This window comes from Rhamphochromis sp. 'chilingali' (genome assembly GCF_963969265.1).
Source record: "Rhamphochromis sp. 'chilingali' genome assembly, chromosome: 4".
NCBI lineage: Eukaryota > Metazoa > Chordata > Actinopteri > Cichliformes > Cichlidae > Rhamphochromis > Rhamphochromis sp. 'chilingali'.
The window spans coordinates 15,835,192-15,853,363 of record NC_137948.1 but is presented as its reverse complement, the minus strand read 5'-3'; the positions used below and the strand labels follow the sequence as shown (position 1 = coordinate 15,853,363).

General features: G+C 37.6%; 1 protein-coding gene across 2 annotated transcripts; it reads right to left on the bottom strand.

Moving 5' to 3' along the window:
* Positions 1-6,659: 6,659 nt before the first annotated feature.
* LOC308396333 (uncharacterized protein) lies at positions 6,660-12,016 on the bottom strand. 2 transcript variants are annotated; one of them, XM_080881546.1, is made up of 4 exons: positions 11,907-12,016; positions 11,740-11,821; positions 11,149-11,481; positions 6,660-10,788 (listed from the first exon to the last, which is right to left on the bottom strand). In XM_080881546.1, exons 2-4 carry the CDS (start codon positions 11,798-11,800, stop codon positions 10,400-10,402), a joined length of 783 nt encoding a protein of 260 aa, XP_080737672.1. In that variant the 5' UTR covers positions 11,801-11,821; positions 11,907-12,016; the 3' UTR covers positions 6,660-10,399. The 2 variants fall into 2 exon arrangements, with proteins under 2 accessions (XP_080737672.1, XP_080737671.1); XM_080881545.1 differs by having other exon boundaries at positions 11,740-11,991.
* Positions 12,017-18,172: the final 6,156 nt, after the last annotated feature.

The window sequence follows — 18,172 nt, the reverse complement described above, 5'->3', positions numbered from 1 at the left end:
TGTGTGTTGCAGGTCAATTTCTAAGAATAATATAATGCAAGTCAACTTCTGCGGATATGTATTTCTGTGCTGGTCTCTTGTCAGTGTCACAGGGTCAGCTTCCTGTTTTAACAGAAAACTGTCTGGTGAAATATGTATAACATAACTTTTGAAGCATTAGCAAATAAAACAATAAAAACTCCCTGACACAGGTCATATGCGGTTTTTGATCGTTAGAAACAGGAACGGGCTTCAAACATGATGTTGATTTGGGGGGTTCTGATGCTGACTTCCTTTACTTTTAGGCTTATTCTGTTAAAAAAAAGGAATTCTCACAGTCCATATGCTTTTAGTCACTACACATTAAATTAAGACTTGAACAGTGACATGTATTCTACAGCTCAGGAATTGCTGTAATATTTGGAGTCTTATTATGGGTCTCAGAAGACTGGACATTCTGATTGTTAGAGGCTTTCCACAGGCAGGGTCTCTTCAGATGAATAGCTTCTGTCTTCATTCATCCAGTCTTTTTGTTGCTGCTCCGTCTCTGTTGTGAATACCTGGGGAGACAGCTCTGGCACATAGCTTGAGAGCATATATTGATGTTTTTCCATACCTTTCAACTCTTCTAATTTTCCCATGTTACCTTAACAGTTCAATACACTCCACGCTGGAGGTGAAAGGAGCTGAGGCACAGCTCAGCTTTACCACTGAGTTATTCATGCATTGGTCTTACTGAAGCAACAGTTGTTGTAGAAAGTGTGCCAGGAGTCTGTATACACAGTGAATGGTTAAAATGGACAAGCCTGCCCTCTACCAACTTCTTTGAAAAAGCCGAGAAGAATAACACAACTGTGTTCAAAATCAGTCAGCGATGGCAACAACAGAGATAGCTGAGTCATGTATCTGATATGTCATGCAATAACCATGGTGCAGCAGAGAGATGAAGTGTTCAATTACACCTCCTGTGCTGTCACCTGGGAAATTTACAGATAGTACACCCTTTTAGTGTTTGACCCACCACTGCTTCATGAGTAGCCATGACCTAAAATTGCAGTTTTGATGAGTTGAGTTGTAAAATTGTGCTCTCACTTGTAGTAACGGGAAAGGGCTAAGTGTATTTACTCAGGTAATACTTGTGTACACAGGATTTCCATTCTATGCAGCTTGGTATGTTTTCTTTCTGCCCATAATTTCAGAGCGAAATGTACTTATTACTAAAGCAACAAATGCAGCTCACTTTCATTCACCTACACCTTAATAAGATGATGAGGTTTTAATTAATGCTGAGTGACATAATTTAATTTTTCAAAGTAGCATCAATCTCCAGTTGTCTTGCTTTGCCTGTAAGTTAACTTCTCCTACTGGCTCTGCTTTACACGCTGCATTAGTACTTCTATTTGTTCTGACCAAACAAACTAAAAAAAAAAAAGTCAGATTAAAGTCAAAACACAGAGAGACGTGTTATGTACTAGAACACTGAAAGATATGATTTGTTCAGTAAACATTAATCCAGCCACAGCATGCTGCCAAATCAAACATCGCACCTACGCATGCTAGCTAACCTTCGATTGGGCAGGTTTACAGCTGCTTAATGAGAGGATAGAAATGACAGTTATTATTTTAATTTGCAGCTTTATATTTTCATTCTAGTTCTACATTAGATTAGCTTTGTATATATTACAGTTAATAATAATCTGCCTACAACAGCTGATATTGTTAGGGAATTGCCTCAAAAGCTGATATTAGTTTAATCGTAACCATTAGTGCCCATTGAATCTGTTTTCAGACTAAAATTTTCTACACTACAGCTATTTCCATGTTTATTTCCCTTTGAGCGGATCTGTGTTGTTGTGATTTATGTGTAGTTACTGGGAAAAGAACGAAACACTAACATTAGCTCACTGAGAAACAAAGATATTATGGCTCTCTGGTGTAATGTGAAGAACAAGCTTTTACGGTGATACTTTTACTAATATATGAGTAGCTGTCAAACAGTTCACTGATCATTTGCAAAAGAGGGGTTTATTTAGCTTCAATCAAGGTTTAGAGTGCATCATAGTACAGAAACAGTGAAGGTTTCAAATGATTTTCTCATGACCTCGAATTGGGGGCTCGTTTTTGTTCTTGTCCTTCAAGATCTTCTTCATATACAAAAGTTAGTCATGGAGTGCCATGTGAAATGCAGATTATTAAACATTAGGTCTCCCTCTTCTAAGTCCCTGTTAGTACATGAATTAATAATTGATCAACAAATTAATTTACTGAGATGTCTCTGAAGGTTCTCAGTCATCCAGGTCATCGTAATTTAAGGAGCTTGGAAAGAAAAGCTTCTGGACTTCTTTAGGTTTCTAGAAGATGTTTCACCTCTCATCCGAGAAGCTTCTTCAGTTCTAAGAGCAACTGGTAGAGAGTCCCAGGTTTTAAGCCCTATGGGAGTGTCCCCAAGAGCACTGTGAATGACCATCTTTGAACAGAGGCGGTGGCTTACGACACCAACTGTATGCCATCTATAATCCAGTTTTGAGATCTCTTCACAGATGCCATAATGCCGACTCATATCCTGGGTGAAACAGAACATTTAATAGTATTTCCTGAAAACCCTCTTTTGTCTGATCATAACATTTAAATTTACAATAATGGATTAAACACAGCAGATGTCTTTCTGAAAGCACTGATAAAAATGTTGAGTCAGGCATTCCTTAAATGTTAACTTAAGGGGATTTTTAAAATTTCCTACAAGACTGCTCAAAGAAGTCTAGCATTAATTAATTATATCAGTCTTAAAAATGATCAACCTGTCTCTATTAATTGGCTATGTACCCCAGGGGGTCTCTGTTTTCTTTGGAGTATTGTAGGGCCTTTGCCTTACAATTAAAAGTGCCTTGAGGCAACTGTCGTGATTTGTTGATATATAAATAAAATTAAAATTAAATTAAAATAACACTGAGATGAATCGTGGAGCCATTTTGATCAGAATATGCCCTTTAAATTATAAACATCCTGTATGAGAGTGACACTCAAAAGTGATTTCATACATTTATTACATCTATTGCAATTCATCATTATCAGGTTGTTCTTGAATCTCTCTGAAAAACTTTGAGTTTATTCAGAACTCTGCAGCAAGAGTAATAACTGCGGCATTTCAAATCCTTCTCCTCACATACAAAAGCTTGAATAATCAAGCCCCATCATATCTTCAGATCTCCCATCCTAACACAGAACTTTGCTCTTGGACATCAGGCCTATTTGTGGTTCCTCCAGTTATCAAAAGCAGAATGGAAGTCAGAGCCTTCAGCTTTCATGTCTGTCTTATATGGAACCAGCTCCCAGTCTGGATTTGAGCAACAAATACTCTCTACTTTTAATATTAGACTTTTCACTCTCTGTGCATTTATACACCAATACTGTATTTACCCATTATCAGTAAGTGATCTTCATCGCTCTCACCTATAGTTAGTTTTGTGCCGTCTCTCTCTGTTTATCTCTTCTTTCCTTTCACCCAGTTGCAATGGTTGACCTGAGCCCAGTTCTGCCTGAGATTCCTTCTTCTTTTTTCCCTTCCCATTGCTGCCAACTGCTTGTCCATAGGGGGTCTTCTGATTGTTGGGGGTTTCTCTGTATTATTTTAGGGTTTTTACCTTCCAATATAGAGCATTTTGATGTGACTGTTGTTGTGAATTGGTGCTATAAAAATAGTATTAATTTCACTATAAATATAAAAATACACTTACAATTATATCTTTAAACATATGCTGCTTTCAGATGAATATGTTGTTATTCTGATCTCATCAGAGACATTCAGAGACTGGGGTTGTGAGCTGATATTGATGTTATCTTTTATAGATTTATAAAATATGTCAAACTTGTTTGGTTTTTTTTTTTTTTTTTTTTTTTAAATGTCTTGGGCAGTCATGTAAATGAAAGCACAGGGTTTCTGTAGCCTTCTACTAGCTTTTTGGCCAAATAATCCAAAGCCAACTCCCATTTACCGTAATGTTAGGTAACAGGCTATCAGTGCTTCGCATAAATCTCAGCAGTTTGTTGACATAATCTGGCTTTTATCTCCCCTTTCCATTCCCCTGCCTATCCCCCCTCCCGCTCTCATCTATCTTGCTTCAGTGTTTGTCGGTCAGTCCGCTTCTTATCTTGTCTCATTCGATCTTCCCCCTTGCCCCTCCCTCTGATTTTGTGTATGGTATAGAGCTGTAGCAATCGGCTTGACCAATGACCACCTGGCTGTCAAGGTGATAATGTAAACCTCCCCAAGAGAAGATTACTCTCGCTTACTGGGATAATTGGTCAGACACACACTTAAACACAGAGACACACACCGTCGAAGCCAAGGCACACTGTAAGACACCTCTCTGTTTCCATGGGAACATAACCTGAAACCTCTGTATACACTCACTAACGCATCCAAGTGAATACATAGTACACCCCCCTCTGTGTACTTTGCCCAGATGAGGTGCTCACAGGAGAAACCAACTTCCAACATTGAGAAATGATGCAACAAGACAACATGATCACTAATAAAAACAGGGACAAGGTTTTCTGGGGTAATGGAAATATCCTGTTCAACATGACTCTTTTTTTTTTTTTTGCAAGAGTAACAAGAAATCTTTAAAGAAAACAAAAGATTCAGTTCAGCTGAATTTAATTTAGAACAACACACGTCATCTCAGGGCATTTATTTAGGTCGAGATGCTTCAAATTTTATGAAGAGCACCCAGTGATTTCTGCAGTACAAACATTTAGCATAACTGGGCAGTAAACCTGCTAACAAGAAAAACATTTTGGTAGAGGATAGAAATATGTATGCCTCAGCTAAAATTAAAAAATAAATGTAATAATGCATTTGATATTTGTGTTCAAATTGTTCAGCAAACTGTTAGTGGTTTAATGTGAGACCAAATTCACAAAACTCTTAGTGAAGAAAACTGTTTGTTGTGAAGTAATATATTTGTCTCCATTTACATGGCAAGCGGACCAAGACAGCTTGGACAGTCTGAGTCCTTAACCGTGAAATTAGTTTAGGATCGTTGTTTGTCCAGAGGGCGACTATCTGTTTGTAAGTTGCTCCACCTTGTGGTTAAAAGTGGATATCACAATTAAAAGCAATGATCCATCCATCTTCTTCTGCCTCTATTTGTAACTTCTTCTTCTTCTTCTTTTTGAATGAGTTTGCTTTCAGTTAGTTTCCAGAGGGGCTTGCTTGTTTTAATGCAGTTTATGCAGTTAATGTAGTGCTGCTATTATATTTAGGGCATATGCCAGATGTAGGAGTCACAGTACAGTTATTAAAATCAAAACACTGAACCTTTTGAACACAGTTTTTTTTTAGTTTAGTTCTATTTATCCATAATAACCTTGAGATGAATAACGTAAAATAAAGACAGCAGTTTACTGAAGTAAGGTTTTTTTTTTTACTTAAACATTTTGGCCATCTGCTTGCTCGTTAGCAAGTAGCATCTTCAAAAGGAACTCAATTTTGGAAAGTCAAAACCTCAGGATTGGAGGGACTGCTATGCCTCAAGTGTCTGGGTGGAGAGGAGTGTCGCTATGAGTGTGTGTGCCAATAAACCACAGATCAGAAACATGCGAGTGTGTGTGTGGGGGGGTGAAAAGGTGCAAAAAGCATAAGGACAGACCGTAAAATGTGCAAACGTCAAGAGAGAGCGGACACAAGGTAATAAAATAGAATAGAATTAGGATTGTAAGAGAGAAGAATAGAAGAGTGGTGCTCCGTGGATCATGTGAGGTCCCCAAGTGGCTGAACATACAATGAATAAGTACCAGATTTTCCAGAGTCACCTTTCTCTTTTTTTTTTTTTGTAGACATTTTTAGTCCAGTTACGCCTGAATTGTCATGTTTGAGCAAGATTTTTGCTGCTCAATGTGGAGCTATTATGTAAAAACAAGTAGCTTTTTGTTACATTCATCTTAAGGTTAAAAAGGGAGCAATGGGCCATATATCCTCCAGCTACACTGACAGTAAGCCTTATGTAACTGAAGATGCATCTGTGATACTATATTCCAATTCTCTGTAATATTTTTTACTGCCGAAGAAGCTCATGAAATCATCATTACAAAAAGCTAAAGGCTCAACAGAGCTGTCTTTGTCTGTCTGACTATAGGAGGGCTTCCCCCTCAAAGATCAAAGTTGTGGGATTTTGGAGGGTTTTTCCAAGTAACTGCTTTGAAGCGTGTTTCTTTGGATTGCACCAATGAGCTGGTCTGCTTTGATTTATTTCTAGCATTTTCAGAAACTCGGTATATTGAGTGTCATAGTGAAAGTGTGTGAGTGCACTAATGGAGTGTATATAAAATGCATATGTTGGATGTATGCAATGCATAGACCAAGACACAAATAAACACAGAAAACACAGTAAGGTTTTACTGTGTTTGCTGAATTTTGCTATGAAAGTTGAACGTTTTATTCTCAGAGCTACTGTGTTTGCTTTATTTGTTTCACTGCAGAAGGTGTTGTTTAGTTCTCCAGCAGTGACACAGCACAAATTACAAAGTTGAATAACCTTTCTTAAATGAGGTTTATAGCATATAGCTAAATTTTCAGAAAATCTAAAGTATTGTGAAAAAAAAGGAAAACGAGAAAGCAGATTTTTTTTAGTAAGGTCATTTCCTATTGATAAAACTACAGTGGAAGTCCTTTACTGAGCTCTCCTGCTTGTAAAGACATGCATTATTCTTTTTCTTGATTAAAATCTTTATTTAAACTTCAAATGTATAACATCCGACAGAAGAGCATTACATTAAGATTCAGAATTAAACTGTTAATTTCAAATTTAATTAGCTCATTATCACTCAGTCTGCAAGAGAATTACTTTGCTGACATTTCTGTAATTTGCTTTGTTCTCTGCAAGAACACTTAATTTGCATCATTAGCATTATTTTTCAAAGTTAAATATGTGACAGATCAATTTCGGTGCAAAACACATTAAAACAACACAAACATTTTCATAAAACATATCAGGACTGATGTGCTGTGACACTGCGGGAATATACATTTGTTTATAGAGCTCCCCAATTATGGGGTGGAAAGTAAGTAAGTCCCAGTTATGGACATTAAAACCACATTATTGTAAAAACATTTTTATTGTCAAGACGATGGTTTGTGTTAGGCAGGCATTAGTTAGGCTTCCATTTGTGGTCAGGACATTGCATGTGTATAGATGTGTGTGCTGTGCATCTGTCTGTGTATACTGTGTCAGGTTTGTACTGTAACTGGATGCATCTGTCAGCTCTCAAATATGTGACCTTGGATTGGTTTACCCACTAGATCTCAGCCAGTCTGCTACATGACACTGCTTTAGTGAGAGCATTAGCTGAGAGTCACTCTGACTTGAAAAGCCTCTCAAATGTTCTGTCTGAAGAGGGTGCAGTGAGCCGTTAAAAGGCTCAGTTTTTGCCTTGGAGCGGGGTTTGTCCTCTGGCGTTTAGGACTTACTAGTCAGAGATTGAAAAGCAAACTGAAAGATGAGGAGCATGAATAATGACTTGAGGCAATATTCTTGCTCAAGTTTACTGTAAGCATTTTTATGAAACTAAGGTGACCTGTCATAAAGTGTTGTGTGGCAGGAAGATTGCAGACTCGGATGCAGGACTCATAATTCGGGAAAATGAACTAAAGAAGGCAGCTTCATTGCTGTAAACTTGCTAAAAAGTACAAGAGACAAATAATATGGGGGCAGAAGCGAGAAATACATACAGTACAAGGAACTAAGAAACACACTGAGCACACAACATGAGGGAGGTCACAACAAGTGCTACAAGAAACTGGGGTCTTAAGTACACACAGGAGGTAATTAGGAAAAAGGAAGACACTAAGGAACACAGGTGAACCAAATCAGGGAAAACAAGACATGGGAAGCAAACGTTTTCACAAAGCACACAAGATGAGGGACTGGCAATATAAAACAGGAAGTAGCACAACACCAGAGACGGAGACTTAATAAAGAATAAACTCAAAACACCGGGTCAAAGACCCAGGAGCATTGCATGAACAGGTTTTCATGTGTGGTGTGTTACAAGCTACTTAAAGAACAGCCCCAGTCAAACGAGCTGGCTATTATCACTTTTTAGCTAATGAAAAGAAAAAAAGAGAAACTTTAATCTGCATTTTGAACATGCACGCTATTACTTGTTGCTTGACTAACAGTTCAAATATGTCCTGGAGTATGACGTGTTTCAGAAGGAAACTGGTCAAAGAGGTCATCTTTTACAGTCTACATTGTGGCCGAGAGTTTTATTTTCATGGGACTGAACAGCTACACACATAAAGCAGTGCTCCAGAGACGGACCTCACACACACTTCAAAAGATATTTTCATCGCTCTGTTTAAAATTGTTGTGTATTTTTTTTCTTTTCCATTTTCATTGTTTAAGTCTGACAGCAAGTGAAATTACCACAACATTTTCTCCTGTGCTTTCCTGTGATGTAACTATTTTGATATTTGATTTACTTTATATCAATCAGCTCTCACCTGGAATTAATGATTCTGAACTAAATTGCCTATGTTTACCAGGCTGGTGCAAAGTGTGGTAAATCAGCTCGTTGAATGAAAACATATTGCTCCCTAGGGCTGCTCAATTAATCGAATTTTAATCACGATTACGATCTGGGCTTTCAACGATCATTAAAAATGACTGAGCCGATTATTAGCCCCTCCCTAATTTATCCGCGACACCTTAAAGGCCGGTCCGTGAAAATATTGTCGGGCATAAACTGGTCCGTGGCGCAAAAAAGGTTGGAGACCGCTGATTAAGAGGACCCGAGGGAAGCTCGGAAAGCTAAGCAGAAGTTATTTGGAGAGTGACTGCCGTTGGTTGAAAAGAGAGTTTAAAAAAAAAAAAACTTCAGTGGTGTTGCACACTATTTTATATTATTTTTTTAAAGTCATTGTTAACCCTTTAAAGCCGGTCAGAGCAGCACGCTCCGTTTTGCGTAACTATTTTTAAATCCCTGTAGAACCTGAACCGTGTAAGCTAGCGCAATAATTTGTTTTGCATATGAAACCGGAGGAGTTGTACTTACATCTGATGCCATCAGCTTGTCCTCGGTCACGGTTTCGTTCCACATATAGCTTTGCAAAAATTGCATAAAAAGCGCTTGCAGGAACAAAAGCATAATATTCCAGAAACACGCTTTGCCGTTCCTATCAGCTGTTCGTAACACTTCCCACAGTGAAATGATGCACATGCTGTTTTCTTTGCAAATTTGCATCATAGGATTGTTTTTTGTTTTTCCTGCAGTATATAAAAATTGCTGTATCTCCAAAATAAAACTATGAAGACACTCAAAATAAATTTCCTGTTGTTGTAAACTATTTTTTGCAACTTTATTGTATTTAAAGTTTTGAGGGATAAGCCTCTTAAATTTCTCCAAGTAGAAATATATGTAAACAAAACAAAAGCGATTTTCAATTTTTTTTGTAGTTTATTGCACTTTTTTGCAATTTATGTAATTACTATGGACTTAATGCATACATATTATTAAAATATGGGCTATAACAGTTGTATTGATGTATAGCAACTTGAAATGCTCCCACAAATGGCACTACAGCATGTAAAAAAAAATAATATAAGCTCTGGTGGACTTGGTTCTATAGTAGGTCTTAAAGGGTTAAATAAATATCGTCAAATAATCGTGATCTCAATTTCAGTGAAAATAATCGTGATTATCATTTTTGCCATAATCGAGCAGCCCTATTGCTCCCAAGTGGTTCCTAAAGCAGCTACTTCTAGTTAGCAGCACATATCACCAGAGGGCAGCATCTGTCCAGAAACTCTATACAGATTTATTGCTTGACTGAAAGAAAAGGGGGTTTGCTACATGACAGTTCTGTATTTCTGAAATAAATCTAACAAAGAGCCTTTTATGGTCTTCATTCATAGAGAACTTTTACACAGATGACAGTGCTGGACATGCTTGAGAAAAAAACATCCATGGAAAGGTTTATAGCTGCTGATTAAACTGAACCAGTATAGAGTTTTTAATCACTTTAGCAATTATAAGAAAGTGCATTTTCTCTGAGAGTGTTTCCATTTAAACATCTCCTTGTGTTCTTAAAAAGATCCGTGAAACCACTGTGCATTTCTCTCCTAGCCTCTATTGAAGCCAAACAACAACACATTTTATACTGTTATGATTACTGGCTGTCTTCTTATCACCTCACTGTGGTGTGTAATTTTCTTGTTCATGTCAGCCAATAGCACAAAGGAAGAAAGATAAGCCTTTGGATTACGCAAGATGACTCACTTAATCTGATTCTCGACGCCCTGGTTTTGACAAAAAAATCCATAAGTCTCAGTACCTTGTTGCTTCTAATCAGTGTTAATCATTGATTCATGCCTCCCCACATTCCCTATGTCTGGTGACACTCCGTGTGGTGGGAATTCCATTATTTAAATATAACTGGAAGTAAGATTAAAAGGCAAAAAATTGTTCTGGTACTTTCCCGGGCTGTAACTTTGTTGCCGTTGGAGTGTGTTCCTCTAGTGCTCTTCTGGGGTTTAGGATTCTGTATCAACATACTTGCGATGTATCTGTCAGACACGGTGCTCTTCAAGGAGCAGTTGTAAGGCCCGTGTGAACTGTTCCGCTCCAGGTAACTGTGGATAGTAAGCCAGCCTTGTTCGTCCACACTTTTTCCGGTGTACTGTTTCAGAGATCCATCTGAGAGGTTGCGGGAGCCGTGGAACCAGTGGACATTTCCGTCTGGGTAGACTTGCTTGAAGGTGCACACAGGTCCCGTGGTCGTTAATTTACCCTCCACGATCCCACCACACTCTGCAGGGAAAACCACGAGAAAAGTTTTAAAATGCACTCGACGCACACCGCATCATTCAATAATCTCATTTAGCGCGTGAAACTATTAAAATCCTACGCCAATTTTTGCTGTCAGATGAATCACAAGGAAACATTTGCTTAACATTTGCTTAATTATTAACATTTGTGTTTAGATGCATTTTCTTTGTATTTGGTCTGATATGTGTTCTGGTAAATTTGGAAGCAGAGGCAAAAAAGAAGACTGCAATGCAAAAGCAAAGTAAAAATGTGTTTTGTAATAAAAGTTTAAGAAGTTTAAACATATTACTCTGCAATATTATAATTTGCTTTAATAGGAAAATTTAATTGAAGAACTCTGACCTTGTAACTCCACTTTAGTAGATTCATTGAGTGCTCCTCTGTTGGAGCGTTGCTTACACGTGTATTTTTTTCTGCTCTCTGGAGGGAGCATCTTTTTGAAGATTAGCGACAGCCGTCCATCTTCATATTCACAGGTAAAGTTACTCAGAGATGCTCTGTGGAGTTCAGTAGTGATCCCTTTACTGTCCACAGAACACAAAAGTGTTTCCTCTTTGAACCACTGCATAAGTTTGATTGATATTCCATGATGAACCGAGGATGTGTTGCAGTTGAGGGAAACTTGCTCGCCACACTCTGCGGTAATCTTGGGACTAACTCTTAGTTTCACCAACTCTGCAGATAACGATACAGACAAAGAAATGTTTCATGTTTCGTTTTTTTGTGTCTTAAAGTTGGAGGAGGTAACGCCATCACACCATTATTACATCTTTATTAGAATATTCACCCTTTTACACTAACTTAGATTTAAATTTATAGTTCAGATAAGTTAATATGATCCAAAGCTGCAAAACAGTTGTCGCAGATATTTCAAACTCTACTCAGCAAATACTAATTTATAGTAATTTAGTATAGTTTAGTAATTTCACATACCTTGTGTTGTAAAAGCAAATGCAGTCAGAAGCCAGAGCGTGTGCAATGCTGTGAATCCCATTGTCAAATCTTTCACATTTCTCTGTAACATAGAGAACCATCAAACCTAATTAGCTCTTGGTAAATGCACACTAGGTGTTTTCCTGCAGACAGGATGGAAGGCTGACCTTAAAGCCGGATTCATTAACCAGATGTCTGTTAAGTCTTGTTCACCAAAATGACCTCTCGAGAACTGCTGCTTCTCCTGAGCCCTTATTCAGAGCTTGTGGTCCCACAGTCCTTTTGGCTCGTCAATAAATTCTGCATATGCCGCCTCAGACTTCAGAAGATATGAAGTTAATCATTACTTTTAAGTGGAATTACCGGGAAGGCTGAAGCCGTATCCCTGTGAAAGGCGTGGTGTTGAAATCTAAACAACAGTGAGGCTGGAAAGGAAGTGTCGTATTTCTCTGTGTGAGTGTGTGTGAGTGTGTCAGTAGTAAAAAGAACAGACAAAAATGAGAAAATGAAGACCTATTCATAAAGCAGTAAAAGCTACCACAATCAGAGAATTGTCTGACTTTCTTTGATGTGCTTCAGCAATCTTCTGTAGCTTCATTTTGCTGCATTCATCTCTGATATAGATTTTTTCCCATGGGGTCATTATCCCTGTTTAATTCTGTTCATCCAACCCCAGGGGAAATGCTTTATTGTAAGCTGTTATGGTGTGAAGAGCCACTTTCACTCTGTTAAGGACTTCATTGTGTGTCACTGTAAAGTAATGAGTCATGTTATTTAAAGCTGTTATATCATCATGGGAAAGTGACAAGTTTCTGACATCCACTCGTCACTTACCTTAACCGGGCACAGAGATGGTAAATAAGTGATTTTGCACATCAGTGGCAAATACTGTTTTCCAGCTTTAATAACAATACATAACTTGTATTCAGCAGAAAAAGACCAAAACCACTATTCATGTGTTCTATATTTCTTGTTTTGCTGAATAAAGAAAACAGAAGGAGTAAATGAATGAAAGCCTACTGTGCGAGTAAAAAAAAAAACTCAAGAGGTTTATGAAAGATTTATTATCAAAAGATTTATCATCATTTGTGCTAATAAATTCTGCCTGTTGCAAGATTTATTATCACAAATATATATTTGGTGTTTTGCACAATTTCGTGTAGTATCTCCTAAAAGGCTGCGTCAATGTCCAGAAAGTGTACATGATAATGAGATTTCATTGATATGGTTTCATTATGGACGAACTTAAAGCTTGTGTGGCATAAATTTTAGTTTGGATCTCTACGCATCAATCTTAATTTTGACTCTGTGCTCACTTTTCCTACCAATTTGCTAAGAGCAAAAAAAAAAAAAAAAAGGAGAAATATTGCTCACAGTTGTGTAACCCAGCTAAAAAATTGAATTAATACACAAAAATCAAGATGCCTTTTATACAATTGCTTCATTAGGTACACCTTTGCAACTACATGTCAAAACAAATATCTGATGTTTGACAGATATCTGATCTACCAATCACATCACAACAACTCAGACAACTTGCTGGTTGTTGGTCCCAGACGAATTGGTCAGCTGACCTAATGGGATTTTCCCACATAACCACCTCTGGGATTTTCAGAGAATGGTGTCCAAAAAAGAGAAAGTATCCAGTTCTCTAGATAAAACGCTTATGAACCTTATGGGGAGGCAAAAGTAACCAAAATAACCACTTGTTACATACAAGACATGAGCATCTCTTAATACCCAACAAGTTGAACCTTGAAACTAAATCATTCCTGTCAGCTCAGAACAAAAAACTGAGGCTACAACTCGACAACAGATGATTGGAAAAATGTTGCTTGGTCCGCAAGTGTTATTCGGCATGGACAGCATGAAAGTGTGGTTCAGCTTGCTAGTGGTCGAATGGTGTGAGAATATTTTTTGTCACAATTTTGGACTCAGCCTACCTGAGTACTGTTGCTGACCATGTTAATCCCTTTATGGTGACAGTGTACCTGTTTTATGATGGCTGCTCACAACAGGATAGTTTGCCAGGAATCTCCAATCATTTTGACACTCCTGGCAATGACAATGAGGTCAGTGTACTCAAACGGCCTCCACCAGATGTGGTGGAATGGAAGATTCTCATCATGCATGTAGAGAAAAAAATTGCATCAACTGTGTGAAGCTATCTTGTCAATATGTAGCAAGATGCCTGAGGAATGTTTCTAGCACCTTGTTGAATTGATGTCATAAAGAATTAAAGTAGCTCTGAAAGCAAAGCGGGACCAAGCTAGTATTAGCAAAGTGTATAAAATAAAGCAGCTGGTGAGTATATATGTTTGTCCCAGGAAAGAAGTTTTTTTGCTTCACCATTTCGGAAATCTTGTGAATCTTGAAATGTGTGTTAAATTAGTTTTTGTAAAATCCAAGATAACGATGCTTGTGTTGTAGCAAGAAAGACTTACGAGGTCACACTGACCTTTTACCAAAAGTTCAGCCTCGAGTCAGTGTGAAAGTAGATGCCACAATTTTAGAAATATCCGTAGTTAGTTATAAAAATATTGCCTTTGCACAGATGTCAGATTACCCATTAAAAATCTACAGTTCTACAGAACCCAGTGTGTTACAGTCACAGGGTAACAAAGGGTGACAAAGAGCATCACTGAGTGTGAACATTAGTGTTGAGTGAGTGGGTCTTACTGCCATTCTGTATGCACCACTTACTTTTGTTGGAATTTAAATTGATTGCACCTACTTTTTTTAATGTATATTTTTGAGAAGAAATAAAAAGGTCTAGTGACAGTTATTGCTGCAAATGCACAGTACATGCACATGTGAATGAACCCAGGCAGAGATCTGTTGCCCAAAAAGAATATACAGTCTGGCTGCAAGATGAGAAAATCTTTAATTGTTATTATACTTTATAGTTGTTTTTTTGTTGCTTTCTACTTGTGTAGCTCCTCTTTGCTCCTACTTATACTGTGCACAGCTAAGTGCTGCAGTCAGGTATAAGTGGTCCAACTTTGCAAATCTTCTTCCATGTTTGACGGAGAAAGAAAGCAAGAGCAAGGAACGGAAGGAAAACTCTTTACAGTATGCATTAGCTGTGTTGCAGGTCATGAGCAAAATGAATGCAGTTTGCATGAAGTACCTGGAACTCTTCACTGGCTGCTGTATTTGTTATTTTTCTTTATTGTTCTATCTATGCTTTAAATTCTAAATTCTAAATTTATGAGAAAAGGTAACATCTTTGATGGATATTTATGAGCACAATACACACCGGCTATAATCTAATAAAGTTTATGAAGCAATTGTGCAATAACAGGTGAGCCTAGTGATAGTCAGCACTGGTCGGCTTGTTTCATCACCCTCTGAATGCACATGTACGACACAATGACTTCATTAGACTTGTTTCTACAAAAGGAAAACATTTATTCTCTTAGGGATTTATCTAGATGCCCATTAACTGGTTACTGTTTAAGCCACTTTAATATAGTCCTTAGGTTGTCTGCTGCGGTAATGTTTCAAGATTCAGTTGTCACGGATGCACATTTTTGCTACTTACTCTATATCCATGACTATGTGAGCACCAAGTTGTGCATATGTAAAGGTAAAGTCTTTGTTTTGCAGGTCATAAGCAAGCATTACCTTCAAACATACTATCTAGTGGTTTAAATTCTACCAATTCAAGTTCAGCAGGTGTTCACAGCCAGAGAGCAAGGCATAATAGGAAGGCTGCAGGCTAATGGCAAGTATGAGGACAACTCAGTTTGGCAGCTGTCAGTCTTGTGATATCGCTTCTTATTCATCGCTTGAGATATCAGCTGTCTTAATCAGTTAACACTGACAAAATGAGAAACACACAAACATAAACTACCTTACCTAAATTCCCTGAAAATCCCTGAAAGCACCCAAATTGTTGTTTAACATGTTATTTATGGTTACCAAATAATTGTAAACATGTAATATTGTAAGATTTGAGCATATTAAAAATGCAGTGCTTGTTCAGTTTAGCCTATATTAATAAAGATGTCGAAATCACTTGAAAGCATCACTGAAGAGACAAAGAGCAATGAGGTACCCAGAGGAACCACAGGCTCACCTCTTCAATCATAATCTGTTTATTACTTGGTCAAGTACAAAGTGAAAGCAAGTGAAAGGAGTAACTGAGCTGCCATGACTGAACTGCATTACTATAGCTTAAATGATACTGTACTGCATGAATACCCATTGAACTGGACTGACAGCACTGGTGCTGACTCTATAGCAATACAGATTATTATAAATAATAATATTAAGCCAAAGAAAATTTTGGAGACTATTTTCTTATCATTTTAGAAATATTTCAAAACCCTGACCTTGCTGAAAGACACACGTACCATTTGACGTGTTTTTATTGACCCTGGATTACAACTTTTGACCTACAAAAGCTAGTGGGCTTTTACCCAGAACTAAGAGGTGTGATCATACCACTCTGGTTTTAGCTTCTTTACACAAGCTCCCAGTATGTTTCAGATTTTATTGATTTTGTTGAGACCCTTCCTGCCCTTGCTCACAGCTACATCTCCGACTTCTCAGTAATGCATGCTCCAGTATGTGCCTTGAGAACCTTGGACAGAGATGTTTTATCTGTTCAAGGAGCCCTGCTGAAAAATAAGAGGTTAAAACATTTAGCCCCAAGGCTCTGGAATGATTTGCCTGAGGAAATCAGATTGGCTAAGTTGGTGATCTTTTTGATTTCTTGTTTATGACATACCCTTTTCTGTATCCTAACTTGTTTTTCTATTGTTTTTATGGCATTTAATTTGACTTATTTACTAATTTTAACAGAGTGCAAATTTGCTTTTAAGATGATTTTTTTTCTTTTCTATAATCTGTAAAAATGACAGGATCTGATATTTATGATTTCCTCCAAATATTCAACAATAAAGTGTCATTGTTACTTTGTAATATAAAGATATTAAAAATAGGAATGATGACTAATAATATAAAATAATATGGAATTACAAATACTCACCTATATCTGATGTTTGAGGCTTTGGGGCCAGTGGGAATTTGTCCCCCTAGCAACAGGTTCATATTTTAGCCTCTATGTAATCTGGCTTTAGGCTTTTTGTATGCACATCCACACACATGCAATACATGAACACAGAACGATACACTTAAAATCATTGAGTCTCACAATCCACCGAAAAAAGCAAAAGCAAAAGTGAGACTCAGACCTCCACTTCCCTGAATGCCGGCAACACTGCAGCTTAGTAATGTTGAGTTTTATCCTGTACTTAATTGCTGTCTAGACCAGATTACACATAATGCCTAGTTTTATCTGTGGTTTTGGCACGATTTACAGAAAAGCTGCAAAACCACTCAAGTTGTTTAGCATCTGGTCTCTGGCATCAAATTAGGTTTGACAATTCCTGCTCTCAGAAAAATACAGCCTTTGAGTCCAATTCAGCATTTGTTCCAAAAGTGATTCATCAGGTAGATTTGGCTGCAGTGAGGTGAAACCAGAAATGCTAAAATAATATCTGAATAGACTCCATAGAAAACTGGGAATTAGGGCATTTAGTGCATATGCCAATTTTACTCACGAAATCACACCAAATAGAATTAGTCAGAAGGTTTAAATGCTTCTTGTTTAAAGTTACTTTCAACAGGATTACATGAGATTACATGACTTTCTGATATCCCATTGCATTAGAGCCTTAAAAATGCTGGTTCAACTTGTATCAGTAATTTCTCTATATCAAATCCCTGTTAGCTGCTGAAACCTCAAAAGCTCCACTAACACACTAAGCGCTAGACCAGATTTCAACTTTGGGGTCATTTTGTATCTCTCGTGGTGCCCTTAATATTTCAAACTAAAGACAGACCACTTCCATCCCAAACAGTTTTATTGTTCATTACATTACAGTCCTCATTTCTAGATATTACGCTAGGAAATTGGAAATAGGTGCAGTGATCATTGAAAGGTGCAAAAACACATGGTAGACTTCCATTGCGTGTGTGGTTCGATGGTATTGCATGGTGGATGAAAATCTGTTTTTATTTTTCTGTTTTTATAATTTCATCAATTTAAGCCAACACCATTGGCTTAAATGAAACACCACGACAGGTTCCCCACCATGTTTTAGACAAGACCTGTTGCCACTGGTCTTGTGGTTCTTGAAGACTTGTCTTGCAAGCGTTCTATTTTATAGTTACCAAACTGTGTTACTGGTGGTGTGGTTTTGTCGATTCAACTAAAGAAACAGTATGTTGCTGTGTCAACAGGTGCTGGATAGCAGGCTTATCTGCTATACTACTTAACAATCAACTCACTGACCTCACAATGAGAGCAGTAAAAAAAAGTGTGGTGTCTGTTTGATTGTGCTACATATTCAGTTTCATATCTCCAGCTAAACAAAAACAAAACTGAAGTAATAGTCTTTGGTGCCAAAGAAAAACGATTACA